Consider the following 27,807-nt stretch of genomic DNA (forward strand, 5'->3'; position numbering starts at 1 on the left):
ACCGGCAATCGGTTTAATGACGGTCGTTAGAGCAGTTGTTAGTGTTATCGTTAACGTGTAGCTCTGTCACGATCTAATCAGACAACCGAGGGGTCGTGTGCACCACCACCACCAGAAACAACAACAACACTGAAGGACAAAACATACACACTCACAGACATATGCGCACGGACGCGCGCCAGTATTCTGTACAGGCAATCTGAGTGACCGCCTAAACCGGATGACGTCACCACAGGGCCGGCTAGGGCATCCTGATCAGATCCTGATTAACACAGCTCGATTTGAATGAATGTGAATGACAATTCTTCAATTTTGTTCTATTCTATTCCACCCTATTTACATAGCCAGATTGTTTAAAACATCTATTACATTTTTTTTTTTTAATTCAGATGTGTCTTTTCCCTGCCAAAATAAAAGACAACTGTAAAAGAGTATCTTTTTTTTGCTGAATTAAAGTCTTGGTGCTGTGTTCATTTTTGTGTGTGTCTGTGCATCTATGGTTGTGACTCACACCATCTTTATCACAGAGTCGTGACTGAGGGGGAATTTGACTTGGCAAAGACTGCCTCTATCACCACACAACACATCTGGTAGCAATGGAGAAGGACACGAGTGCACGCACAGACAAATATAGCCTACAAATTCAGGTAAGAGAGAAAAATCACAGGAAGATGGGGAGGGAGGGTGTGAGGCATAGAAACAGAGGTAGACAGAAATAAATGGATCCAAATTAGAAAGATGTTGAACTGACAGCTCCACCTGCTGTTCATTGAGGCCTTGGCTGCTCTATGTGATGCTTTAATTGCAGGTCACGCACACAAACACACACATCCTCATCATCAGAAAACACCAGACTTACTCGTTGGAAAATGCTGCTTTAATAAAATAAAATAAAATAGTTTTTATCATTATTGCACAGTACAAACAAACAACCAGGAATATATTGTTTTCCCTTTCTTTTACCTGCCGATCACCCAAACAAACTTTGGATGATTCCTCTTGTGTGAGGACAGAGGAGAGATAATGAGGCTGACAAAGAGCATAAAGAGCAGGAGGCAGGATTCGTGGGTCATGTAGAGTCCTGGTCCATTTCGGGCTCTAGAAAGAAAACAACAGAAGTAAGATACTGTACATTAGAAAATGTATTTATTTTATTTTTGTTTGACTCTGTACATGTTTTAATGGGTCTGTGCTACACAGCTGAAACATCATGTTCCAGAGGTAAAAATACAATTCATAATCTCCATAGAGAATTGGGTTATCACCCATAATGTATCACCCTAACAAGGAACAGCCTTATGTCAGTGTGGTGCAACGACTGCATATAAATCAATATAAATCAAACATATATATCAATCAATACTGGATTTCTGACCAATATTTAAGAGTTTGCAAAATCAGATGACAATATATCTTCTAAATATATAGATAATAGATTTCACATGACATAAACAAACACTTTTGGTTATGCGCTCCTAAATTTGGTTATTAAAAAACTTTTAAAAATCTATAATATGTACATTTTACAGTTGAAAAATGAACTTATCAGTGCTCTCTGGTGGTCAAACTATGCAATGTTGACACCATTTACAATTTCCTAAAACATATCATTGGTATTTGTGCACTGCAGTTTCTTGTTACCTATTGGTCCGACATATATGCCAATAATAATCAATGTGTGATAAGCTAATTATCCATTGGGCACTACTTGTAACTGATGATGAGCAGGGACATTTCCTGTTTTCCCCCGTGTACATCCAAGGACCTGCTGCTGACACACCTGTACATGAAATGTTGTGCACTGAATCACAGGGACTGAACCTCTCCCTCCCCTCCACGTCTGTCTCACCGGTGAAGGTGAACTGAGGGAAGATGCTCAGGTCTCCTCCTCCATAAAGTCTCTGGAGCTTGGCAGTCTCCTCTGACAGGTATCTCTCGTAATCTGGCCCCGCCCCCACTGGTCCTCCACTCAACCTTGGAGGAGAGGACATGGGAGGAGATAGAAGAACGAGGGGGGGGGGTTAAAACAGATTTGTCATTTAGTTGATGTGTTTACGTCCGGTATTCAATCTTAAACTTGGAAACTTGGAACATCCACATGTTAAACAACAGAATAGGAACTGAGAGACATTTCTCCTTGAGCATGCTCAATTTAAAAGCCTTTTTATACTAACCACATTCAGAGGCTTGTATCATTCAAAACCAACTGTGGAATGAATAAATCACAAGGTTAAATCCCCTGGCTTTTGGTAGCTCAGGGTGAGTCCAGCAGTTTGGGGTTTCCTATTGAATAGAATAGGAAACTACCTGCGCATGTTGTTGTATTCCCTGATCTTTTCCAGGAAGAGTCTCTGAACCGGATCCAAATCTTAAGAAACACACATGAAAAACATCAGTGTTAAAAACATCGACTCTGGACAGCTGTCCCCCGACATCCCGTCACCGGCATCTGAATTGAGGATGCTTCATCTGAAAAGATTTCTGTAACTTTAAGAAGCGAACAGTCACTTTCATGCCCGTTAATGCCGCCTGTTCAAGGTAGAAATTTTGCGTCTTTATTCCGCCTCACAGTTCTGTGTAAAAGGTACGAAGACGGTACGGAGGGGCGTCATTGTTCTGCCTTTAAACCGGCAGCGGAGGTAGTCACAGAACCGGATCAACGTCTGTGTTAGAGCAGGATAGCAGGATCTCTGTTTAAAACTAGCTTCTGGAAGTGTGTGCCCTTATCCATATTTGAATAATCATCACAATGAAACAACAGAAACATTCATTTTAGGCATTTATTATACATTTATATACCATTTTACTCACATGTTGCGGTATTTTTATGAACCTAAGATTTTGGTAAACCAATTTTAAGCACCAAAATAATTCATCCATGTCAGTAAGGGTTTGTTTTCACAAGAGGTTTGTGTACGAATGCACGTGTCTGCAAGTGTACTTACCTGTGTGTGTCCCTGTACCTCCTTCATTCCCCAAGGCTTCAGTCTGCGGTCCCTCCTCCACCATCTCCTGTTCCAGCAGCACCTCCTTCAGAGCAGGAGAAGCTGGAAAGCCGCTGGCGTCTGTAGCCGCTGTATCAACGTCGGCTGACCCCGTGGCAACTGCTGCTGTGGTGACAACCCCAGAAACAGAAACGGGACAAGAGCTGATTCCACTTCTAAAGCACAAAATTCACTTTCTTGCAGAGAGCGTTGAGGTGATAAGCCTAATTCAAAGACTGGCAAGCCTGGCTCTCCACCTACGAACACCCCCAGAGCTCTAAGACACGTTGCATCTTGTTCGTTTAATCGGTTCACAATAAGAAATGTAAAAACCAGATTTTCCGGGCGATTACATGCTTGGAAGATTTCTTGGGAAATATCAGTTTAGCAATCCACCCAGGGAGTCACCACAGCCAAAACACAAACTGCAGTTTTTACATTTCTATTTGTGTCAAATGAATCAGATACAACATGTTTATTTGACAGAGCCACGCTAGGTTTCTCCCCTGCTTCTTGTCTCTATGCTAAGCTAAGCTAATTGCTCGAACTTAATACTTAACACACAGACAAAAGAAAGGAACTGATCTTCTCATTTAACTATTGCCAACAAATTAAATACATGTTTTTTCCTAAAATGTCAAAGTATTATGTTTTTTAGACCTGTATTTCTTTGCATTTTCACAAATTAGCAGCATTTAAAGGTACAGCCGAATTAGCTTTCAGCTGTTCCTGTTTACAATGAACCCATGGATGTACGGACAACTATCAATGGACTTCTTTGATACTGAAGAAAACTTTAAAATGTGATGATTGCCAGGAGTTATTAGGAATGTCTTTTTTTTCTTTGATTTCTAAGTGGATCTATTGACATTTATTTGCAATTGACATCTGAGAAAAAGATATCAAAGGAAAGTGCAGTCAAACTTAGTCTAAGAACATGTATATCATGTGTATTTTAAGTAGAGTGCAATATTTGATGCAAATTGCAGCAGTCAGGCACTAAGTAAGAGTTTTATTTACTACCACCTCCTCTTTTCTGTTGCTTCTCCTAATGTCTCTTCACCAATAACAGGAGTTAAACTCACCATCCAAAATATTAATAGGACTCTGAGGCTCTGTTACGCCTGCTACGTGCCCAGGAACGGTAAAGAGCAGCTCCTCCATCAGTGCATCTGTCTGCAGATCTTCAGACAGACCATCAGCTTCGGCCAGAGATAGAGACTCGACGTTCACATCCTCAATCATGTTATCGGACGCTGTTAATTCCTCTACCTCTTTCTTCCTCTCTCCAGCAAGAATTTCAGCTTCACTCTCGAGGTAAACCGCGGTTTCACTCAGAGACTCGTCCTCCAGAGTTGCCAAAGAGGCCTCGACTTCAGCCAACGTCACAGACTCAAGAGACACGGCCTCAGAGACACTTCCTTCCTGCTCTCCGGACTCTGTTTCTGTTCCCAGACCGTTCATTTCATTCTGCGGTCCCGGTGTCAGAGTGTCAGGTGACTGTGTCAGTCCTTGCTCAGAGCCAAACGTTGCCTCTAACATAACAGATGTCTCAGCTTCTATCGCATCGGTTGCCTCAGAGATGGATTCTAGAGTTAAAACCTCAGCCTCTGTTGTGTCCTCAAAAACAACATCCTCTATTGCCGTCTCAATTTCCATCTTCTCCTCTTTTGCTAATAAATTAGCTTCTTTCTCAAGTGCGTTACTTGTTTCTTGCAGAACTTCGGTTTCAAGATCACCAACTTTGGCTTTCACTTCTGCTAAAGTTATTGATTCCAGCGTCATGGCTTCTTCTTCACCTGCCTTCTCCTCCATCTGCAAAGAAGAGTCTCCACTTACTCCCACAGGCTGATCAGAGGCTGAGCTTGTTTTTACCGTGGCAGGAGGTTTGGAAAGCGCTGCAGGGACATGACAGAGGAGCTCCTTCATCAGTGAGTCGGTTTCTCTTTCTAACTCTTGAAGATCTTCAGACAGAGAGTCCCATTTTGACAGAACTTTAGTTAAAGTTTCACTCTCATCTTCGGTCGAATTCTCAGCCTCAGCTGCAGCTTTGTGCTCGGCTCCGACGCCTGTTCGGACCGACAACAGCTCCTCGAGTCTTCGCCCTGCTTTTTCATCAAGAATAAATTTAGTTTGGACGAGCTCATCGGTTTTTAAAGACTCCACCAAAGCCTCAACTGAATGTAGTGTTACAGACTCTAACGTCAATTGTTCAGATTCTCCCGCCACCTTTTCCACAGCGACATTTCCTGAGGATGGTTCTACTATTGATTCTGTTGTAGATTCTACTTCAGTTTTCAAAGGAAAGACTTCGGATTCGTGTGAATTTTGGATTAAGGTAGCGTGTGGCAGGTGGTCAGCACCTTCAGTTTCTATTGTGGGCTCTACTGTACCTTCAACAACAGCAGCTTGACTCTGTGGAGACGAGGTGATGGCATCTACTGTTGGTTCTACTGTACTTTCTAATTCTACAGTTGCAGTGTTTGAGTCTAAGGTCTTTGTTTGTTCTGCATGAACTGCTGTATCTGCTTTGGTTTCTATTGTAGTTTCTACTGCGCCTTCAGCAACAGAAGCTCTAGTTTCAAGTGTTTCCACAGGAGGGGCGCTGACCTCTACTGAGGGGTCTATTGTAGTTTCTAATAACGGCTCTACTGTTGTAGTGTGGGACATTTTAACCATTCCCAAGTCAATGCTTTTAGCTTGCGCGTCTTTAGTTGAAGCGTCGACTGCTGCATCTACTGTAGATGCTACCGGTCCTTCAGCAGAAGCTCCAGTTTCTAGTGCTCCTGCAGGAGGAAGACCGGCCTCTACTGGTGATTTAACTGTAGTTTCTATTAAAGCTTCTTCTTTGGCACCAAATAAGATGTCAACCACTCTTTCTTCAGATTCTATTGTAGGCTCTACTGTACCTTCAGCGACAGCAGCTATACTATCTAATGTTACCAGAGGAGTGATGCCGGCGTCTGCTGATGGTTCTATTGTGGTTTCTATTGAGGCTTCTACTGAATCTGTGCTTGTGATTTGAACTTCCTGAGTTGCTGTATCTACTGTGATGTCTATAATTGGCTCTACTGGCCCTTCATCAACAGAAGCTTTCGTTTCTAGTGCTTCTACTGGAGGAAGGCTGGCCTCTACTGATGGTTCTGTTGTAGTTTCTATCAAGGGTTCTCCTGTAGCAGCTGGAACAAATGATTTCTCTACGTTCTTCTCTACCATGTGAGCTGATGAAGGCAGGACAGGAGCAGCTGTGAGTTCATCTGCCTCTGCGGCAGTTTCTACTTTGGTTTCTCTTGTTTCGGCTGGAGGTTGGCATTTTACTGTAGCTGCCTCTGATCCTGATGCTGCAGGCATTGTGCTGTTTGGAGGAACAGTCACACCGGAAACACCATCAGATGTAATGTCCTGAATAATACCAAGAGGAAACTGTTTAGGTGTTTCAGAGGAAAACAAAGTCTTTGGGTTTGCGGAAGCTGCTGATTTTGGTTGAGGGGGACACGGCGCTGTGTTAGAGGTAGATGTCGTTTTCTTGGAAACAGTAGAAACAGCAGGAGAGACAGAATCTGCCGGTTCTGTCTTTGACAAACGAGGAACATTTGAGGTGAAGACCTTCACCGAGGAGGTGGTGGGAGGATTGGAAGTGGCTTTGGCAGGTTTAGCTGCAGGAGGAAGATAAAGGACATGAAAAAGAGAAATAAGCACAACGAATCAGGTAGACATAACTGTCCTTCTGGCAACTCAAGAGCATGCTCTAAAAATCTATGTTGAAAGCTGAAATGATTAGTTGATTAAACACAATTCATTTCAGTTATTTTTCAAGCAGGAATAGTTTAAAAAATGGCAAATATTTTACAGATATCAGCCTCTCTCAGGAGACAATTTGCTGTCTGGTCATAAACAAAATATTTGAGTAGAATGATAAATCAGTATATAAAAAGTTTGTAATTACAGATGGTTTTCCATAAGCTGCTGTCAATGTTGTGAAATGAATATACATGGCTTAGACCTTTCCCATGATTTCTGTAATATATTCCACTCTATGATATCACAGGGTGTCCACAGAAACCTGAAATCATCATTGGTAAATTTAGCTCACAAATCCCCACAATTAAATCTTCTTAATCTGCAGGGGGAAAAAAGTCACTTGTTCTGTAATCAGGTAAGAAACATCAAGAGGTTGCTGTCTATGGCCAAGACTTTATTGTGACACCCTGCTCTTCGTAACGTCCTTAACGTACTGACCTTCACCAGCAGCAGGGGGCGCTGTGCCGGGTCTCCTCTGGGAGAAAAGTTGCTCCAAGAGTTTAGCAACATCGACAGCAGGCTGGGGTTTGGCTTTCTCTGCCAGCAAAAGACAATACATGTTGAGAATTAAAATAGTTTATGGTAGAGGCCACTGTACACGACACTGACCACAAACAGACATACAGAAGCAAAGAGATGTTTCAGGTTTTAATTTGCTTACACACACTTTGATTACAGGCAAATAAAATACACAAAACAAACAAACACGCTGCGTCTGACCTATCATGTCTTTTCTCACCACTAGTTACTTATTCTTCCATTTATGTAGAAGGAACAATAGTTACACTTTACTTAAAGTCCCCATAATTAGCATTTACACGCAGTATTTAAATAATAAATAAGCTGCAGGCAGTTGTAAGTGTATTTGTTCTGCTGTGTTTCTGTCTTACTGATGTGTGTTCTTCGTGGTAGTTTTCTGTCTGATGGCTTGGAGCTGAACAGAACAGCCTGAGGTCTCCATACGACTCTGCACAACTCCCTGTGAATACACTGGATTCACTCACACACACACACACACACACACACACACACACACACACACACAAACACACACACACACACACACTCAATACTTATTCAAGACTACTACCTAAAAAGAAAGAAAAGTACATTTACATTTTACAGCTGAAGACACAAATAATAACGCAATAACAGGGTGAAGTTACAACTTTAAATGAACTGAAAATATTCACCATATGAAATATTTTATCTGTGTCTGTATGTATGACTTAACTACCAAACTTTAAATAGTTCAAAGTTTCACCATGACCAGCCACAACAGTAAAATGCTACTTATGCATAAATGAATGCATCACTATTAACAATCATATATAATATATCAGTCACAGGGGACATTTTACTGCAGAGAACGTACTTTTACTTTGAGTACATTTAGCTGATAATACTTCTGTACTTTTACTCTAAAAGAAATGCATTAGTATTTTGAAACTGTGGTACTGGTATTTTTACCTAAGTAAATGAATTCTTCCACCACTATTCATGGAAACAAATTAAAGTCCTACTTTTAACCACAGACTAGAAAAAACAGAAAACATACTCACCCTGAAACATAATCCCGGTCCTCTTCTGAACAAAGCAGCAGCCATGATTCCCGTCAGTAAAAACAAATAAAAAAGATATATACAAAAATATAGTTTCTATTCTAATTGATCTCTTTACTGAAGTGTAACGTTGAGGAATATCCAGTCGCTGTGTGAAAGTACTAAATGTCCTGAGCGTGTCTCTCCTCCACCATGTGAGTCTCACTCTGATTTTGTCGCTTCACCGAGGAATAAACATTTTTTTTTTTAGCAAATTCCAATTGTTGTTTGTTTGTTTGTTTGTTTGTTTGTTCACTAGCTAGCTAACATATCTGCCCTGCGTGTTTTCGTAGCGTTACAGTTACATAAAGCGCTCTGCTTAAAGCCTTCAATCAGCGGTATCATAACAACACAAGGAAACACGTGTTTCCGGTCAGGATTATCAAAAGAAAAGCTTAAATTGCAAACTTGGAAAACATAAATTTTGAGAGAGTGTAACTGCTCATGTCATTGCTTGATTAATTCACAGGTCTAATTGACCCAGCCACTAATAGCATTACTTTATTTCAAATTATATAAGGCAAGTTTATTTCAAGAAAGCAATTCAAAATGGAACATAAAAGGTATTGAAAATAAACACAAGACAGTATAAAATACACATTTAGATACAATTAAAATGGGTGAAATAAAATAAAAGATAAAAATAAGTTAAAATTGAATAAGGTAGATAAAAAAGCAGAATAAAAATTACATTGCATTTACAATGCAGCAAGAGACGTGAATAAATTGTTTTGTTTTGTTCAGCTTAATAAGTTTAACTTAATAAAATGCAGCTGCTAACAGAAACTCTTACACCTTTATGTAAAAGAACTCAGTGCTGGAGCATAATGTAGTGAATTAGATAGTTATTTATTCCCACTGAACTGATCATTTGAGAACATGACTTGTTTTCTTTGTGCACAATTCATTAGTTTCTGCATAAAAATTCAGTACAATGATATAATCAGCCTTCTTGCAATTCATGAGATGATTTCAAAAAATAAATAAATAAAGTAAAATAAATAAACATACCAGAGTTCTGGGCAATACTCTTTTATTTTGAAGGCAAAGTAGGTTGATTTCCGGCTTTTTTGTGGATATATTTTTTCTGTTTTGACTCAGCTCATTTCAGTGCATGTGTGAGCAAAGAGCTGGAGAGAATGCAAAACATTTTCCTTCACATCTAATTCGACCTGTGGATACAAGTGTTTATCAAATAATATATAATTACGGTCCGCTAACAACAACAATGTGAATTTGCTACACTGAGAAAAAGGTCCTTTCTGCATTTCCAACCTTTTCATTGTATAGGTAACTTTATTTTGAAATTTGGCTCCTTAAAGTCTTACAGAAACAATTTACATACAGTCTATCTGTGATATTGGAAATATTGCTTTGTAATATCTAGGGAGAGTAATAAATAGGGGGAAAAAAGATATTGTTTATTTTTTTACATTTGATTTTAACTTTAACTTGAGAAAAATTTGTTGAATAAAGCAAAATAAAATAAAATAAAAAGTGTTACAAAGTCTGAATGCTTTATCATGTGACTCGGTGGTTAACAACTTTTTTGGTTGATTTCCTCAAAGAAGAAAGTTGGACAAAATAAAAATAATTTTGTGATAAAAACGTGTATTTTGTTTTTCTTTCTATTGAGTAAAACTGAATAATTTGCAGCAGAAACCAACAAAGCAGACAACTTAAGTCTTGGTCCAACTGGAGTTTATTCTGAACATTGAAAGACAACAACGTACATCATCTTCTACAGTGATAATTAACAGCAGGCTGTCTCTATCGCCCCCATAGCGCTCATATATTAACTCTCAGATAGCAGTAGTATTATACACAACCTGGAAGATTGACAGTAAGAACGGGTTCAAACTGGATTAGTTTCAGTACAGTGGGGGGGGGGGGGGGGGGGGGGTACTGGAGAACAGTACAGAGGGGGATGTAAGACAAATTCATCATCATTCATCATCATCATCATAGTCATCATCATCATCATCATCGGCTTCAGTCTGGGGAAACACACATTCATACACACCTTCCTCCACAGTCAAGATGCTGCAACTGGCTGAGCCTCGCTGACTCCTGATTGGACAGTGGCTGGTCACTAAGGTAACTATTGGTTGTCTCGGTGGCAATTCTGTAGATCACTGTAACCGTGGCAATAAATGAAAAACGACTGACTAAATTTACTAACTGGCCAAGCTAACTAACATATATACAACTCCGCTGAGCAAACACACTGGAATTTTATCTGTACAACTGGCAAACGCAGCGGCCATTTTGAACACTCAGGTTGGGAAAATCTGCGCGGAAAATTAATGCTGCCTTCAAAGTAACTCCTGAGTTTGTGTTTTTTCGACGAAAGAAATCGAGTTAACGATATGCATATAAAATCAAACTGTTAAAATTTGTGACAAAAACTGAAAAACAGAAAGCGATGCCTTATCTCTGCTGTCCATTTAGAAAAGAGCGAAAAGGCTGTTTTTTGGCACCATTGCGAACAAGCTAACACAACCCCCATGTGAAGGCACCGGAAGTACGCAGCTGTACAAACATTTTATTATTTAAAGAATTGAATATTCCTCTTTCTAAACAAATAAGAAACGATCTAATCTCAAAAACTTGAGGAATTACTTAACATTTTGATAACGTAAATATGGAGGTATTGACAGGTGCCAGATTATTGCAGGCTATTGCTAACTAGCTAGCGAATTTCCATGCTAGCTACGACTGCTGAGGTCCTTCCTACTGTTTCCAAAACATAATTTTCCAAGTCTTATTTAAAACGTGTTAATCTATGGCTCTGTAATTAGAAGACAACAACAACTACTTATGACTATTACTACAATAACTACTGAAGCCTGATCTAAAACTGCAAATACTGCAGACAACCACAAAGCTGAAGGTAGCTTCCAGTTCGAAGCTTTTGATTCTGCAGTCAAGGGAAACTAAATGACAATAATGAACGACTGATTATGTTTTTGTTTTTTTTATCATTCAACTGATTGTTGAGAAAGGTGTTAGACAAGCTAAAGCCTTAGATTTGTGAAACTTTTATTCTATTTATGACAGAAAAAATGGGAGATTTTGCTTGTTTTTTCTCCATCATGGAAAGTTTTCAGGTTATGCAGGTTTTCCAGAACACGTGATATTGCGTATTCTCGTGATATTTTATATTTTTTTCTTTTTCTCAGCGGCTCTCATTAAACGACCAAAACCAACAAGTATTGTCTGTGTATCCGCAACCTGATATATCTCATTCCTCTGAGCCACAGAGCTCCATCGTTTCCCATAAAACTGTTAAAAACACATCAGTGAGCCTCAGTGTTGTGCTGGGTGACATGTTCCTTCATCACCACAAACACACACACATTGAAGTTTATTTTGTATCAGTCACACATACAGTGTCCTGCTGCTCCAAATACTCACTAGAGCACCAAATGTGGATTAATCCGCTGCTGAAAATAGTCCCTGACAAATGCAGTTTCCTCCTATATGAGTTACGTTTGTTCAAAATTACAGTGCTCAGATGTTTTAGGAAATAACTGAGCCTTTTAAAAAAATAAAACTATATATTTGTGAGACATTTTTTTATATTTATGTCTTTAGTAGGAACCAACGGGCTTCAGGTTGACAGCTAACAGGCAGGGCTAATACACTGATGGTTTTGGTCTGTCATGGGATTTGCTGACAAAAAGAACAACACTCATTATTATTAGTCTTCTATGTTACATTTCCTACTTTGACTGTTCAAAATGGCAGCTGTGTGTCATATGTCAGTCGAGTCGTATCCTGCTCTGCTCCGATATCAGCGACAGTGTCTGTTTTAAAAGTGCTGGGAGTGCCGACACACAGTAAAATTATTTCTACGCTGAGTTTTTCTCATGGTTAGAGTGTGGGAATTGTCTAAAATGCTCTTCCTATAAAATATGTGTCTGTAGTACCTAGCATTTTCAAGGGGGCCCCCAATCAATCCAGCTCTGGGCCCCCCACCCTCCCTGATTCTTTCCTGTTTTTTCCCTCCCTGCATAGTGACGGCCACCGTGACAGCTCCACACACAGCAGCAACATAACAACAGAGGTTGGATGTGTGACAAACATCACCTAAAAGTAGAAACCCCCATGTGCATTCAACATCAGGAAATAAGAAAAAATTAAGACATTCTTCCTTACAGTACCTCAATTTAAAATAGCTGTCACACCTGTTCCCTGTTTCAGCCATGTTATCATCAGCATTATTATAACTGACACATGTAAAAAGGACATTTTAGCATGTCTCTGATTTATGTACACCGGACACTTGTCATATATTGGGAAGTAAAGTCTTTCTATAGTTTCAGCTTATTAGCATCGTTAGCATTTCTCATTTAACCTGTACATATTTAGCACTTCCTACGACAATGTGGCAAGTGTTCAGTGAAGGTCAAAACAGACCAAAATTCAAAACGTCAAGGTCCCTTTACACGCAGTGCCTCAAAGCTGAAAGCCTGAAGAGTTGATCTTAAGACTGTGAGAGAGTTGTAAGACTCGACGTAAAAAAAATTAAAGAAAATGTACACTGAACCGTACCATTAATTAGCCTGTACACCTTGATACTCGTACCATTCATTCAAACCAGCAGACCGTCTCACACACACACACACACAGACACACACACACACACACACACAGACACACACACACACACACAGAGGGTTTGGGGGTGTTGGGACAAAGAAGGAGGGCTGGGATTGTCACTGGAGTGTCTGTGAGACTGTCTGATGAAGCAAAGGGAGAGAAAACAGTAAAGACCCAGCTGATCTCCAACAGGACTGGACTAAATACTGCACTGGACCGGACTGAAGGAGGCGAGAAGTGACGTGGACTGGACTGGACTGGACTGGACTGGACTGGAGTGGACTGGAATAGAAACATGCCGTGGATTTTTTATTCACGCTGGGGATCGTTAAGCTGTTAGAACAAAAGACGTCTTCATCTTTAAAAATCTACCATCACACTTTGGATCTGTTCAACTGGGACAATTTAAGACCAGTATAACAACATTTAAGACTGGAATTTAATTTAATTCTAATTTAAGAGATTCAGAACCTGCAGACACGTTGCTTTAGGTTCAATATTAAAATCTTAAATCCTGAGACACTGAAATAATAATCCAAACTTTTTACTTTGTGCCGTATTTGGAAGGATTTAAACTGTTGTCTAATTATTATAACTGTCTATAATTATAATTGTTGCTCCTTGTCGATGCTGGATTCACCTGTTTACTGTTTGATCTCAGAAACCAAGAAGCTCAAATTATCTGTGTGTCAGTTAATTGGTGTTAATTTGATGAACTGTAATTTAACAGGCAAATGACAATGACTGATACTTTCTCTCTCGCCCTCCCAACAGCGTCTAAGCACTAAGAAACTGAAACAGACCAAACTACGAGAATCCAGACCAGTCCAGTCTGATGCAGCGCAGCTGTCAGGTTCTCCTAGTTTTCAGTCCGGTCCAGTTCGGTCCTGTTCTGGTTTTTATGGTTCTTCAAACAGCTGGAGGTCCAGCCTGACAACAATCTCTCCTGTGGGAACCTCATGGAGCAGCAACCGCTTCGTGATTGGTCCTTTGGAGCCCTGGTCCTTCTTTATTTCAGCCAACCGGATCTCTGTCCTGCCCAGGAAATCTGGGGAGGGAGTCAAAGAGACAATGTGTGGGATGCAAATGTCTCTTCTTGTAGAGCAGGTAATCTGACGTGAGCGTTGGATTATTACTGACCGTCAGGTGAGAACTGGTCTCGTTCGAACACAGTGACACAGAGGACGTCCTGTTCCAGGTCCTTTATAAAAAACTGACAGTTGGAGTTCCACTTAGGATTCAACGTGTCCTACAGAGAGAGAGAGAGAGAGCGGAGAGAAAACAAGCAACTGAAAGGATCTGATACACACACTGGAGTCATTCACACATTATAATAGACATATGTGAGTTTCTGCACGTGTACAATGAGTAAACACAACAGTATCCTGTGGATCTTTGTCCTCACTAAATCATAAAACATCACTTCCAGCCAGCTGATTCACTGGTGTTCGTTTCGAAGTTATAACAGCAGACTCGCAGACGATGCAGAACCAGAATAAAGAATAAAAACAATGTTTCATCAGTGTTTATATTATAGTTTTAAACGTGCAGTTAACAAGAAATGCTGACAAATGGCCGAATGTTGGCGGGAATTAAAGGGGGAAGTCCATTGAGTTCTTACACCATTTTCCTCTCATTAGTGTCTAAAGGAGGATGGAAGAGGAACAGGAATGAATCTATACAAAATTCTCTTAATATCTAATCAATAACATAACACTGTAAAATACAAACCAGGCCATGGTCATACCTGTAATGTTTTTGTGATATGGCACTGGGAACCCATGGTCACCTCACAGTATGGGTTACTTTTTCCTGGAAATACAAGACAAACAGGTATTCATCTATTTATCTCTATCTTTATTTGTGTTTTGTGTTTTCTTTTAGTGTAAAGGCTTTTAGAGACACATGCTAACAAACAGCTAATGAGCAATTTGCACATATTGAACTGTGTGTACGTACCATGAGAGCGACAGGGTTTCAGCTCGATTCCCTCCACGATGTTGACCATCAGTCGACCGATACCTGTGGCCCTCTGAGAGCGAACTGAGAGACAACGTGGAAATTAGACGTTGTTACTGAAAATCATACAGTTTGATCAGGGGTGGAAAAAAAATCACTTTTTTATTGATTTAGAAGGATTTTTCTATTTGCTTCAGCGTGGAGCGAAGAAAAGGAGAGATACCTAGATACGCCTTCTCTCTCTTCTTCTTCTCTGTCTCAATGAAGAGTTCTGAAGCCGCCTTAATTTTCTGAACCCACGCCGTCCTGCATAAATACACACACACACACACACACACACACAAAAATCATGGTTTGATATCTAAAAATAAGCACAGACATTTTAAGCCAACTTCTGTTTGTTATTTCAAGATCTCAGCAGTGAAGTCGGAGAGTAAAAAGTGATTGTAACCAACAGGAAAGACGGTCAAGACTATAAACATGAGACATGGGATTGTGAAATATGCAAAAATGTATCTGATGTGTGTATTACCTTTCGTTGATGCTCTCGGCTCTGAGTGTGTAAACTCTGTCTATGTGAGAGATGTGGAAGAGAGGCTCATCTCCTGACGGGTCCGTTGGCAGCTTCACTAACACTTCATTTAGGAAGATTGGCTGAAAGAGACGAGAAGAAGAAAACACACAGGTCACACAAGCCAAAATGGACACAGAGTTGGAAAGCTAAACCAAGTCTGGGTGTAACTTCAGACAAGGTAACCACAACAGCTTTCTTACCTCTCGTTTTTTAACTCGACAAAATGCTGAGAAGTTCATTCATGCTTTTATTTCTGCTGCTAGACTTTTACCAAAAACAAGGAGGAGAGAGCAGATCGCTCCTGTTCTGGCCGCACAACATCGGCTCCCTGGATCTTTCACAATCGATTTTTAAAGTCCTTTACTTACTTGTATACAAAGCTCTTAACGGATTGGCTGTTACATCACTGATTGTCTGTCATTATCTGTCCCTCCACGAGCCCTTAGATCGTCTACAGCAGGGTTTCTAAATGTCCCAAATGTCCCCAAAAATAAAACTGGGGACGCCCTTCACCCACTGTGCACCTAAACAGTGGAACACGCAGAGGACGTTTTTAAACGACGACTGAAAACATACCTGTTCAATTTAGCTTTTAATTAGCTCTTTGAGTTTTAGTTTTTTATTTATTTTATGTTTTTGTCTTAAATGTTTTCCCTGTTTTTTTTTTATGATTTCCTTGTTTTAACTTCCTTTCTCTTTTATATTTGTCAAAACACTTTGAGCTGCATCCTGTGTATGAAAAGTGCTGTATAAATAAAGTTTATTATTATTATTATTATAATTATTATTACTAAGCAATAAATGACTGGTCACTATTTTGTTCATACAGCAGTAAAGACAGAGTGTGTGTGTGTCGTCTCACCGTCTTGTACATGCGGTACTGCAGGTGTGTTTTCGAGGAGAAGACTTTGTCCGAGCCGGACGAGCCCAGAGGTTTGGTCACCTGCGAGAGGGACGGAGAGAAAGACGGATTTAGGAATAACTTCCAGCGACACACAGAGTCACTGCGAGGAGGCGGAGTAACGTCACACTCACCTGCGTCAGCAGCAGGAAGTCATTGAACAGGAAGCCGTAGAGCTCTTTGCTGCTCTTGGCTTTAAATAGTTTCCCGCTGTGGAGGAACTTCCTGGGACCCAGACAGTTGGTGACAGAGTTAAACACCAGTTGCTGAAGGACAGAGAGGGAAAGAAAATGTTTTTCTTCTATTGATGAATTCATAATTTAGTGTATAAAATGTCAAACATGACAATAATATAATAAAAGATTGAAATCACAAGTTACGAGAATCTAAAGTGACGTCTTCAAATGGACTTCTGTCTGTTTCGTTTGGAGCATGTATACTCACACAAACTATCCTGGATAGATTAGGGTTAAATATGAGGACAAATCAATAAAAATGAACGGTATATATTATAAATCATCATTAGCTGGAGGAGCCTCCCGGTTAACTGGAAGTCGGTCAGATGAGATCGGAGCAGATTTCTGATGAAATACTGCAGATACTTATTTATTATCATTTAACTCTCTGTCTGGATAACCACAGGTTTCTGCTGTTCAGTGTTTGGCAACATGATGCACGTGTGTGTTGCAGTCACCTCAGACAGGCCTTCACACTGAACATGAGCCTGAATCCACTCCAGACGATCCGAGTTTTCCTTCTCCCTCACGCCCTCGTTCACCTGAAAACACGCAAACGCACGGAAACCAGAAGACACACACGGTGAATTCCTGTCGCCAGAAGTTAAAAACAAACGCTCAACAACAAGGAAACAAAGCTCTGTGTGTGTGTGTGTGTGTGTGTGTGTGTGTGTGTGTGTGTGTTCACCTGTGAACACAGCTCCTCTGCTTTCTCCAGAGCAGCTTTCAGGTGGCTGTGGTCTGGATGTGACTCTGGAGTATTTTCTAAGGTCTGGAATTAAGAACAACAGAAAAACAAGAAAGAAACAGGAAGTGAACTGGTAGTTAGAAAGTTTAAATACAGCTCACAGCAGCTGCTACGATATAAAGAGACTAAATTCCTTGGGGTTGTGATTGATCATAAACTAACAACATATTGATTATAGCAAATTCTATATAAAGCTAGGAAGCGCAGAAGTGTTTAAAACAAGTATAAATTCAATAGTATCACTTCAAAAACGAGCCAGACATATTATTATATGATCACACAAATTTATTGTTTCTAAATTCTCAAGCTATGAAAATTTATTGATTTAGTTTATTATGAAAGTTTTTTTTTCAATACAGGAGAGTGAATATGATCTGAGAGGTGTTTGTATGTTTATGGTACAAAAAGATAAAAAAGGGATTAAAAGGAATGTGTCTCTATAGTTGGTGTCAAATTATAGAACAATGCCAAAATAAAATTTTAAAATGTGTAATGATGCTTGATCTATAAAGTTATTTTTGAAGGTTACAAATATGAATGATTTTTCTTTCCTTAATTTATGGAACAATAGAAATATGAATTAAAAAAAAAAGTGTAATATCCTTTTGTCTTTGTTTTGTTTATATTTACTGTGTGTGTGTGTGTGTGTGTGTGTGTGTGTAACATACATTCTTGATGATGAGCGGGTAGCGTGTGACTCTCTGCATGGGTTTGAGCAGGAAACTGGACAGAGGCATTCCCTTACACCTGGGGTCCATGGCCAACCTCTGACAGAGAGACAGTGGGGGGGGGGGGGGGGGAGAGAGAGAGAGAGAGAGAGAGAGAGAGAGAGAGAGAGAGAGAGAGAGAGAGCATTACAACAGTTGCTAAATCAATATTTGAATGACTACTTTAAAATTAAGTTTTTCTGCAAAGACTATCAGCTGAAATCATTAACATCTGACAGTGTTAAACGGCTGCAGTGATGCTTAATGCAGAATGTTTAATTATTAGATCTGTTTGCATTATAATATCAAATTATAATACAGTACAAAGTTCCTGGGGGATTTACTGTGAAAATTGCCTTTTAATCAAAAGTTAACATCCTTACGTACATCGCTTATTTATTTCTTCTGAATGACTCAAATTAAAATGCAGAAATGCTCGACTTTAATGAGGCACCTTGAGGAAATCTTTGATCTCAGGATTGTCGTCGGTTTTCTGCTGAATCAGCGTGGCTCCGTTGAGCTGACACGAACAGAACCTGAGCAACGGGACGGATCAAAGGAGCGGGAGATGTTAGTGACGGTTCGGTTCCCGGCTGATCAAAGTGGAGATGAAGCATTAGATCAGAGCAGAGACAGAACCTGATGTAGGGCTGCATGTGAGGCAGCTGGTTGGTCAGGATGTCACCAATCATCTTCACCGGCATCCGATCTCCTGACATCTTCTTCCTCACGCGCAGAGCCCTGTCGGGGGGGAAACGGGGGGCATGATGGGAAGTTTGGTCTCCTGTGTCATTAGAGCTAAAAGATAAAAGCTGTATATATATATATATATTTAACTGTATGACACAAATGAGCCATGAGAAAAAAAAAAACTATATGTTGATATAAACCCAGAGATTTTTGGCGCTTCCAGCTGTGCCAGATGTGCGTCAGTGCCAAACCTCACTGACTTTTATGTAAATTTGAGAGAAGACACGCTGTTCTGTTTGAGGTCGGGCAGTGAAGACAGAAAACAGGAGCTGTTAGAAGCCTCATTAAAAGCAGCTGAACTTTACAATGCAAAGCTGCGATGTTATCTTTAAAAAATTCAAATGAAGGCGAGTCAGATGCAAATATCTGCACGAGATGTAAAAAACCGCGATCCCGCGGCGCGTGCGAACGAGTGTGTGGCGCTTTACTTGAGCAGTTTGATGTTGCACATGATGAGCTCCTTCCAGTTGACGAAGATCATGGCCACCTCCTTCTCCGTCAGCAGCTCGCACTCCAGCAGAGGTTTGTGGAAAATCTAAACACACACACACACACACACACACACACGGAGAAAAATGCATTTTTTAACATTAGGTATTTTACTTAAAAGTTAGTTTGTTACTTCAAATCTCACTACGGGAAATCAGTCAGTACTGTCCGGGGATGTTACAGCTTCTTTCATGTGAGACGTGTGTTTTTAATCTTCACTTTAACCATTTAAATGCCTCAAATTTAAAGTATTTATTGTTTTTTTCTGCTCAGGTTAATTCTCAGTAAAGTGGCAAAACGAGAACACAAGAACCTAAAAGGAAGAATTTGCAATATTGAGAGTAAAGTAAAGTTGGTAAATGTTTCGAGTGTTATACAGTGTTTGAGCCCAGGTGTGTCTGCGTCCTCTACCTCTGTGACGAGCTGCAGGTCGTTGACGTAGTTCTCCTCGGTGACGATCAGCTCGTGGATGTATCCCTGCCTCTTCCTCTCCATGGGACTCAGCATGTCCAGCAGATGGAGGTCAGCACACCCTGAAACACACACACAGCTGTCAATCAAACATCCTCGAGCACGGAGGGAGTGAAAAAAATCCTATTATCACCTGTGTCAATACATTACCAGCAACATACATACCTGAGATAAACAAAGAGGGAAACAGTGGTGCGCTCTGCAGGAGTGACTGACCCAAGAGTTTGTAGGTTTTTTAATTTAATGTGGGTCTGTGTTGTGATCAGTGTGTTACTGTGATTGTGTGTATTGGCATTTGTGTGAGTGTGTAGAGATTAAAGAGTGACGTACATTTGTGAAGCTTCCTATTAACGGCTTCCGTTGGATTCAGATTTGACTTTAAACTTTTAAATACATTTTTACTAGACTAAGAAGTTATTTAGCAAATGCATGACTTTATTGACACTGGATAAGCAGCAGAAAATGGGTGGGTGGATTAACTAATAAGAAATATAATAAGATTAATAATAATGATAATGATTCTTAATTAATATATTCATTTTTCATACAGTTTTAGCTTTGGTTGTGCTGATTTTAAAGCTGCATCAATCTGTTTTTGGCCACTAGGGGGCAGAAGAGCTGCACAACAAACTGAGAAACAGAAAATTATGTTATTATTGCATCATAAAATGAACTATTTATTCAGCCTTTCTCTTAATCTCTTAGATTGAGTCATTTGATGAAGTGTTCATATAAAATTACTGCAGCTTTTAGCTTTATAACTCACTAATGATAAGCTTAATGAAGTTAAAAATACTGGCGTATTTTTTAAATATGTCTTTAGAAACAGGACCAGAAGTGTAAAAGTGAATGTTTTATCTATAATTGCCAATTTAACAGGAAGCTTCCTAAGGTTTAAAGCAGTTATGTGTGTGTGTGTGTGTGTGTGTGTGTGTGTGTGAGAGAGAGAGAGAGTGAGAGAGTAACGAGGCCAGTCGACTGCAGTCTGTCTCAGAGCGTTTAATCATCAGGACCAGTCAGATTCACCGCTTCATCAAAATCTCCACCAATAAAACCTCAGGACATTTTTACTATCAACGCTACGCTAACATTCTGTACATTTCATTCACTCCGTCACTCATTCATCCATTCATGTATCCTTTTTATTCCTTTGTGTATCCATCTGACCATTCATGTCCATAAAATTGCTCATTCATGCTTTACTTTCACTCGCTCACTCACTCACTCACTCACTCACTCACTCACTCACTGTTCATTCATGCTCGCATTGACACCAAGTGCAGTCTGGTTACATTTGGCTTGGCTGTTAATCCATTCGTCCATTCATCAGAGTTGCTATTTATATTCCACATGAAGCATCAACCGTTACCATTCATCAGATTAAGCATAGACCATACATAGCTTTTATTTTTTTTCTAAACAAACCAGACTAGACCAGAGCCATGCCTCAGAGCATAGATGAGCAAAAAGTGTGTGTTTTTGTTAAAAATAAAAATGTTAAAATTTTTCTAAATGCAAAGTATGTGCTGCTTCCACCTGAACCGTTCTGAGTCCCCAGATGATTTAAGATTAATGCTAACAGGGACAAAAATGGCTGCAGATGGGAGCGTTAGCATGTAGTAACATGGAGGAGGTACATTACCAGCACGGCTCTGGTTTAGCTGGGTCTTTGTTCTAATCTAAAATACTCACTCTGACTGTGAGGAGTCTCGACCATCTGTTACCAAACTGACAAAGACTTAATCTCTGATGGTGAAAACCAGGATATGAATTTAAAAAAAAAACAAAACAAAACAAAAAAATGCTCCCAAAACTAACGACCCAGTCTGGGCCTCCAGCCTCAGTTTGTCAACCAACAGATGGTCTTTGACTCATCAGCCAATCAGAGCGCTTCACCTCCAATACTGACATACTGAGGAGCCAATGGGACCCAAGCAAGTTAATAATAATAATAATAATAGTAATCATAATAATCATAATATCTCTATTGCTCGTAGTATAAAAAGTTGCGTAGTTCCATAATCGTTTCATCCGTTGTTTGTGTTTCTGAGGGTAAACATTAAAATCACAATACTGTCATCTGGATAAACAGAAAATAAAACAATACAAATCTGATATGGCAACCACTATAACACTAGTCTGTTGCTATGGGAACAAAGAGAAGTGTGGCTCTGTTGCTGTAGGAGAGTGGCAAAGATACACCAGGGGGGTGTATGTTGCCATGGTAACCGGTGATATACAGTATATATTCTGTTTGAAAGTGAGGCTGTGCTGTTTGTGTCTGTATGTGAGAGTCCGTCTGTCTCTGTCCCTCAACACAGACTTTAAGTCGGTTAAACGATATGAGTGTAATATGATATTTGATGTTTTAAGGACTTGGTACAGCTCTGTGAAGCTTTTTCGGGAACACACTGTTAAAAATGTTCAATATGAGGCGCAGGAAAATTGAGGCTGCAAAATCGGATTTGTAAAAACAGCTAGAGTCAGTCTCTTCCCGCCTTTATGTCTAGTCGTCCAGTCCTGCGCCTCAGTAACTACTTCTTCCTGAAGATTTCGTAGGGGTGGAATGATTTTGATATGTTTTGATACAGTAGTTTTGCAGTGCAGGGGGAACTTGAAAATCAGCTGTTCTGTGCATGAAGTATGGTGACAATGACTTAAGTCACATTCAAATGTGCATCACAGTGTGGAAAATTCAAGGAGGTAAAATTACTTAAAAGTGTCACTGGTTTGTAAAATTAAGCCACAAATAGAAACAGCTGAGCGATTTAAATGAGATGAGAGGATCTATATAAATATGAAGCTTAAGCCTGGAGTTCATTAGCTTAGCTTAGCTTAGCTTAGCATGAAACTGGAAGCAAGAGGGAAACAAAAAATACATAAACCAACACCTGTAAAGCTCAATAACAAACATGGTGGATTTTCTGTGTACAAACGGAAAAGTAAAAAAGTCAAGTTGTGGTGTTACGGGGTTATTTGCCGGATTTAAAAGGCATATTTTTGAATAATTTTGAATCACCTCTTGGTTCTAGCTTCATATTTAACATACAGACGTGAGATCGGTGTCAATCTTCTCGTCTAACTCTCGGCAAGAAAGACAATAAATGGATTTCCCCAAAAACTCTTTGTTTAACTGGAATGATCAAATCGTTCCACCCCTACGTATTTAGTACCAAATCTGTCTGTGTCATGTCAGTGTCTAGCCTTCAACAGTGTGACAGCGTCTCATCATCATAGCAACAGACAAAACAATAAACATGTAAACAAACAAAAAAGGAAAAAACAACAACAGAACATAAAACGGTTCATTTAAAGTTAATACATATTCAGAATGTTAAACTACTACGGATAAAAACATTATCACTGTGTCTGAGGGTGTGTGTGTGTGTGTGTGTGTGTGTGTGTGTGTGTGTGTGTGTGTGTGGTGTGTGTGTGTGAAATCTGTTTAAGGTCACGTGCAGACTCCAAACTCTGTACCATGTTGTATTTTGTGTGTGCGTGACATTTGGTTAGCTCGTATGCTCAGCAGTTACAGCATGGCTTTCCATTTTAGCCCTGAGCTACGGGCTGAGTCCCATATCAGCTGCTCGCTCCCTTCTACGCCTCCTTACCTCCTTTCCTAGCACAGAAAGAGAGGTGGGGAGGAACTAACAGACTAACTGGGAAAACCATAGAGGGTAGCAGCAGTGTGGGTTGAAACTTAGCCTTTAACTGCTGTGGGACGCGTCTCAATACTGCCACATTTTCTCTCCTCTCCTTTCCTTCATCTCCTTATAATGAGGGGGGGTGGGGGGGGTGGGGGTGTAAGAAGGGAAGAGGAGGAAAGGAAGCGCGAAGGAGGAGGGAGGAGTCTTTGGCATTGAGGAGAGAAGAGAGGTGAGGAGAGGTGAAGAGAGGAGAGTAAAAGACTTGAACATTGAGACTTGTCCTCCAGCAGATAGTGGGTCTTTCTGTGAAGCTGTGGGGGGGAGGGGTTAGTGAGGGTTGGGGTGGGCCGGGCTGGGGGTGGAGCCAGCGCTTGTGACTGACAGGTGAATGAAGCTGCTGAACCAATGGGAGCAAGGTTAAAAAATAGAAATTAAAAAAAATAAATAAAAAAGGAGGAGGGAGGGGGGATGAGCTGAGCTACTGATTCTAATGACACATTCTCCCATGAAGCCACAAAATGACCCACTATCCACTTTACCGCACTAAGATAGGGCTGTGTGTGTGTGTGTGTGTGTGTGTGTGTGTGTGGATATATGTGTGTGTGTGTGTGTGTGTGTGTGTGTGTGTGTGTGCGTGTATACAGTCGCTGTGATCCAGTCAAAAACATGTTCATCAGTCCAATCTGGGAGGAAGGAGCTCAATAGTCTCGTCTCCTCTTTTGCTCTCCTTTTATCTCCTCCCCTCCTTTCCCTTCTTATCTAAACACCTTCCGACTGAAAGAGAAGGGGAGCGAGAAAAAGTGGGGAGGAGAAGGAGAAGAGAGGGAGAGGAGGAGAAGAGGAAAGCTGGAGAGGAGTCCTGACTATTGATCTCCCTCCTGTTGAACAGTGCTGTTTGGAGCCAGAGCCTTAGATAAACAGAGTTTGGCCAAGTCCAGTCAGAGCCATGCATAGACAGAGTTCTAACGTTACAGTCTGTCTGTCTGTCTGTCTGTCTGTCTGTCTCTGTCTCTCTCTCTCTCTCTCTCTGGCTTCTATTGGTGGAGAGTCGCCATTTCCGGGTCATGTGACCTCTTGGTGCTGTCCCATTGGTTGAGTGGCCTAGTGGGCGTGGCCTAGTGGGTCTCTTTGAGGGCTTTGAGGAGAGGGGGGTTCTGGGTAATGATATGATCCTAGAGAGAGGACGACAACAACAACATCAACAAAAACAACTAAACAAAACAACAACAACAACAACAACAACAACCAATCGGGTGCTAGGTGGGTGGAGCGTGCAGCAAGACAGAGAGTGTGGAGGTGTGGTCTAACCTAGCATAGAAATAGAGGGTCTAGAGCAGGCAGTGACAGAGCTGGTGTCTGTAGAGATCGTTCGTAGCAGTGAAGTGACGTAAGAACGCGGCTGTTAATTGAAACCAGTTAGCTGCGGCCGCCATTCCGTTCTTGTAATATTTAAAAATGAACCGCCAACAAAGAAAGAAAAAATAAATAAAAAAGACCAGATTCAGCAGTTCTATTTGTTCAACAGTGTTGTTTCAAAAGTGGCTACAGGGAACAGACTCAAGAAAAGACTCAAGACATGTTCTTAAATAAAAACGGTAAGACTGTTGTTGCTCCAGGAGACATTTACTGTGAAGACTACAGCTTGTTGCCATGATACAACAACAGGTAAACCCACGTTTAAAGTGGCCTGCCTGTAAATTGTGCAGAACTATTAGATTTAAACAATTTTTGAGCGACAGTCAGAGCCGGACTCCTTCTGAGTGAAGTACCACTTCATTTATTCATATTATGACCAAAACAACTTAATTAATCTAACAGATCTAAGTTGGTGATTGAGTCAAGCAAAAAATGTATTTGCTGCTTTTCTTTGTTTTATATCATAATAAGTTAAAAGCCTTTGGATTTCAGTCGGTCAAACATGAATCTGAAGGCTGCTTTTAAATTTTTTTTTTGACATTTTATAGACTAAATGATTGATTAAAAAAACAATCAAATCAAATAACAGATTAATCAAAATGAAAATTTGTTTTAGCTGCAGCCCAAATGTATTCATCTGACACATGATTCAAATTACTACAGTTTTATTACAGTACTTAAAATGTTTTGTAGCCAAGTCGAAACTAATGTCGGAATATTTTTCCTCATATCATGCAGAAAATATTTAACTTGATTTTCAACTCGATGACCTGTGTCCTGCTGGAACTTCATTAACATATTGTGCAGGAACACACTGTAGCTCCGTGGTGCCAAAAAATACCCACAATTCTGTTCACAGTTATATCAGTTACTGCCGGTGTCTCAGTGCTCTGCTCTAGAAACTCTAAGTCTATGGTGGATCATGCTGAGGGAACACATGCAGGAAGAGGGGGAAACACCTTTACACTACTGCGTGCATACACACACACACACACACACACACACACACACACACACACACACACACACACACACACACACACACACACACACACACACACACACACACACACACACACACACACACACACACGCATGCACATACACACCATACAAACACACACAAACACCACCCAGAGATGGTGCATGACTGGGAGGTTTATCAAAGAGGCCCAAAGGAGTGTCAAGGTGAAAGGTCAGAGGTCAAACCAACTCAGGGGTCAAAGACTGAGAGAGGGACAGCATCTCCACACCTGGCTCTGGGGTGTGTGTGTGTGTGTGTGTGTGTGTGTGTGTGTGTGTGTGTGTGTGTGTGTGTGTGTGTGTGTGTGTGCATGTGTGTGTGTGTGTGTGTGTGTATGTGAGGGAGAGAGTGTGTTTCAGTGTGTGAGTGTTACATTTGTTAATTTTAGTAGATTGTGTGTGTTCTGTGATTCACGTTAGATTGTGTGTGTGTGTGTGTGTGTGTGTGTGTGTTTGTGTGCACTCACACTGCGTGCTCGGGTCAGTGTCCGTGGTGAGTTTGACGTAGTTGCTGGGAAACAGACCCTCCCTCCCGTTGAGCTCGCCTTTCCACCAATCACAGTCGTCCTTGTTGAGCACTGTGATCACCTGACCCTTCTGGAAGGCCAACTCGTCATCGTTCTGGGCCACGTAGTCGTACATGCCGATCACCTGACACAGAGCTTCAACACCACAGACAGACGTGATGGAAAAGATGTTAATATTTCCAGCTTTAAAGTCACATGCGACAGTGACGTGCTCTTTTATTACCGACTAACAAAAACAGACACATTTACACACCTAAAAATATATAAAGCTTTTACTAATGTTGATCAGATCTCATTCAAATGTCAAAATTGATAATGTAATGAAGTAAAAGCAACATTATGTCAACTTTCATTTTCATGGCATCAAATAAACCAATTTTAGTCTCTTAAAGTTTTATCAAAGTTCAAACTTTCTAAAAGAAAGAGGAAAGACAGGAAAACTAAAACATGTCTGCTTTTCTGAAAAGTGAATAACAAGTGTACACGATGTTTTAGTTTAATAATAATTAAACCGTAACTTCAAAAACTTCACCTTGAAAATCAACAAAATATGTACTTTGTTCTTTTTGTGCACAGCTGTATTTGTAGTCCACCACGCGTGTGCTTACCTGTGCTCGCAGGGGCCAGTTTAGGAGGCGTGGGCTCGGTGGGCGTCGTCTTGCTGGTGCTGGGACTGAGCAGCTTCACGTAGTTTGCTGGAAACCAACCTATCTGGCGTTTTTTGCCCCGAGCCTGAACCAGCCAGAACACAGAACGCCATTAGTCATGAAACACAATGAGCGTCTGCATGGCTTTGTGTCATGTATGTAGATAAATATATAGAAGTAAATACAAGCTGCTGGTTCTGCCTTAAAACTCAATGTGCTATGTTTACTGTTATTAAGCTGGAGTCATCGGACCTGACAATTTCATGACGTCACTGGCCTTGTGGAGTTTAGGGAGATTTTCTTTCACTTTCCTCTCATTTCTTTCTATTAACAGTCAAAGTAATCTTTGCATATATTAGAGTTTGTGCTTGCGTACCTGGAGCTCCCCCTCCCACCAGCCGCCTGGGTTCTTTTTCCTGATGAGGATGAGCTGTCCGGGAGCTAACGTCAGCTGCTCTGCTCCTGTTGCACTGTAGGGGGCGATCACCTGAGCAATCTCTGAGGGAGGAGAGTACAGGAAGAGGAAGATGGGGATGGTGTGGTTAGTTCTGATCCTGCAGCACCTGAAACCTGGGCTGCGGTTCAAAAGTCAAAATAATCTTTTGTGAACAGACTGGACTGATCTGAGAGAGAAGAGATCTATATTTGTGGATTTCAGGTTCAGTCGATCAGACAAGGATTTCCATCAGTTCTGGATCGTGTCACAAACATAAAACAGCTG

General features: G+C 40.5%; 2 protein-coding genes across 11 annotated transcripts in view; both read right to left on the reverse strand.

The window, feature by feature from the left end:
- Nucleotides 1–859: 859 nt before the first annotated feature.
- Nucleotides 860–8,780, reverse strand: si:dkey-22n8.3 (uncharacterized). 3 transcript variants are annotated; one of them, XM_056394578.1, is made up of 8 exons: nt 8,348–8,780; nt 7,676–7,775; nt 7,224–7,322; nt 4,070–6,640; nt 2,946–3,107; nt 2,308–2,368; nt 1,781–1,974; nt 860–1,098 (listed from the first exon to the last, which is right to left on the reverse strand). In XM_056394578.1, the coding sequence occupies exons 1-8, from the start codon at nt 8,390–8,392 to the stop codon at nt 1,070–1,072; spliced, it is 3,261 nt and encodes a 1,086-aa protein (XP_056250553.1). In that variant the 5' UTR covers nt 8,393–8,780; the 3' UTR covers nt 860–1,069. The 3 variants fall into 3 exon arrangements, with proteins under 3 accessions (XP_056250553.1, XP_056250552.1, XP_056250554.1); XM_056394577.1 differs by having other exon boundaries at nt 2,946–3,110; nt 8,348–8,778; XM_056394579.1 differs by having other exon boundaries at nt 1,850–1,974; nt 2,946–3,110; nt 8,348–8,775.
- A 1,290-nt stretch (nt 8,781–10,070) lies between these two features.
- The window catches only part of itsn1 (intersectin 1 (SH3 domain protein)), a 42,692-nt gene continuing 24,955 nt past the window's right edge, over nt 10,071–27,807 (reverse strand). For 7 of the 8 annotated variants that reach the window (XM_056395678.1, XM_056395674.1, XM_056395677.1 and 4 more), the window contains 18 exons: nt 27,463–27,584; nt 27,048–27,171; nt 26,380–26,574; nt 19,767–19,888; nt 19,295–19,401; nt 18,756–18,857; nt 18,571–18,652; nt 18,078–18,176; nt 17,350–17,433; nt 17,120–17,203; nt 16,560–16,691; nt 16,387–16,467; nt 15,483–15,604; nt 15,174–15,256; nt 14,951–15,034; nt 14,739–14,803; nt 14,132–14,240; nt 10,071–14,039 (listed from right to left, as the gene is read on the reverse strand). In XM_056395678.1, the coding sequence (XP_056251653.1) occupies nt 13,891–14,039; nt 14,132–14,240; nt 14,739–14,803; nt 14,951–15,034; nt 15,174–15,256; nt 15,483–15,604; nt 16,387–16,467; nt 16,560–16,691; nt 17,120–17,203; nt 17,350–17,433; nt 18,078–18,176; nt 18,571–18,652; nt 18,756–18,857; nt 19,295–19,401; nt 19,767–19,888; nt 26,380–26,574; nt 27,048–27,171; nt 27,463–27,584 (1,946 nt within the window). In that variant the 3' untranslated portion in view covers nt 10,071–13,890. Of the gene's footprint in view, nt 14,040–14,131; nt 14,241–14,738; nt 14,804–14,950; nt 15,035–15,173; nt 15,257–15,482; nt 15,605–16,386; nt 16,468–16,559; nt 16,692–17,119; nt 17,204–17,349; nt 17,434–18,077; nt 18,177–18,570; nt 18,653–18,755; nt 18,858–19,294; nt 19,402–19,766; nt 19,889–20,809; nt 24,646–26,379; nt 26,575–27,047; nt 27,172–27,462; nt 27,585–27,807 lie in introns of those variants that run through there. The other variant, XM_056395679.1, reaches the window with a different exon arrangement.

Source organism: Seriola aureovittata, chromosome 14, assembly GCF_021018895.1.
Source record: "Seriola aureovittata isolate HTS-2021-v1 ecotype China chromosome 14, ASM2101889v1, whole genome shotgun sequence".
Lineage (NCBI taxonomy): Eukaryota > Metazoa > Chordata > Actinopteri > Carangiformes > Carangidae > Seriola > Seriola aureovittata.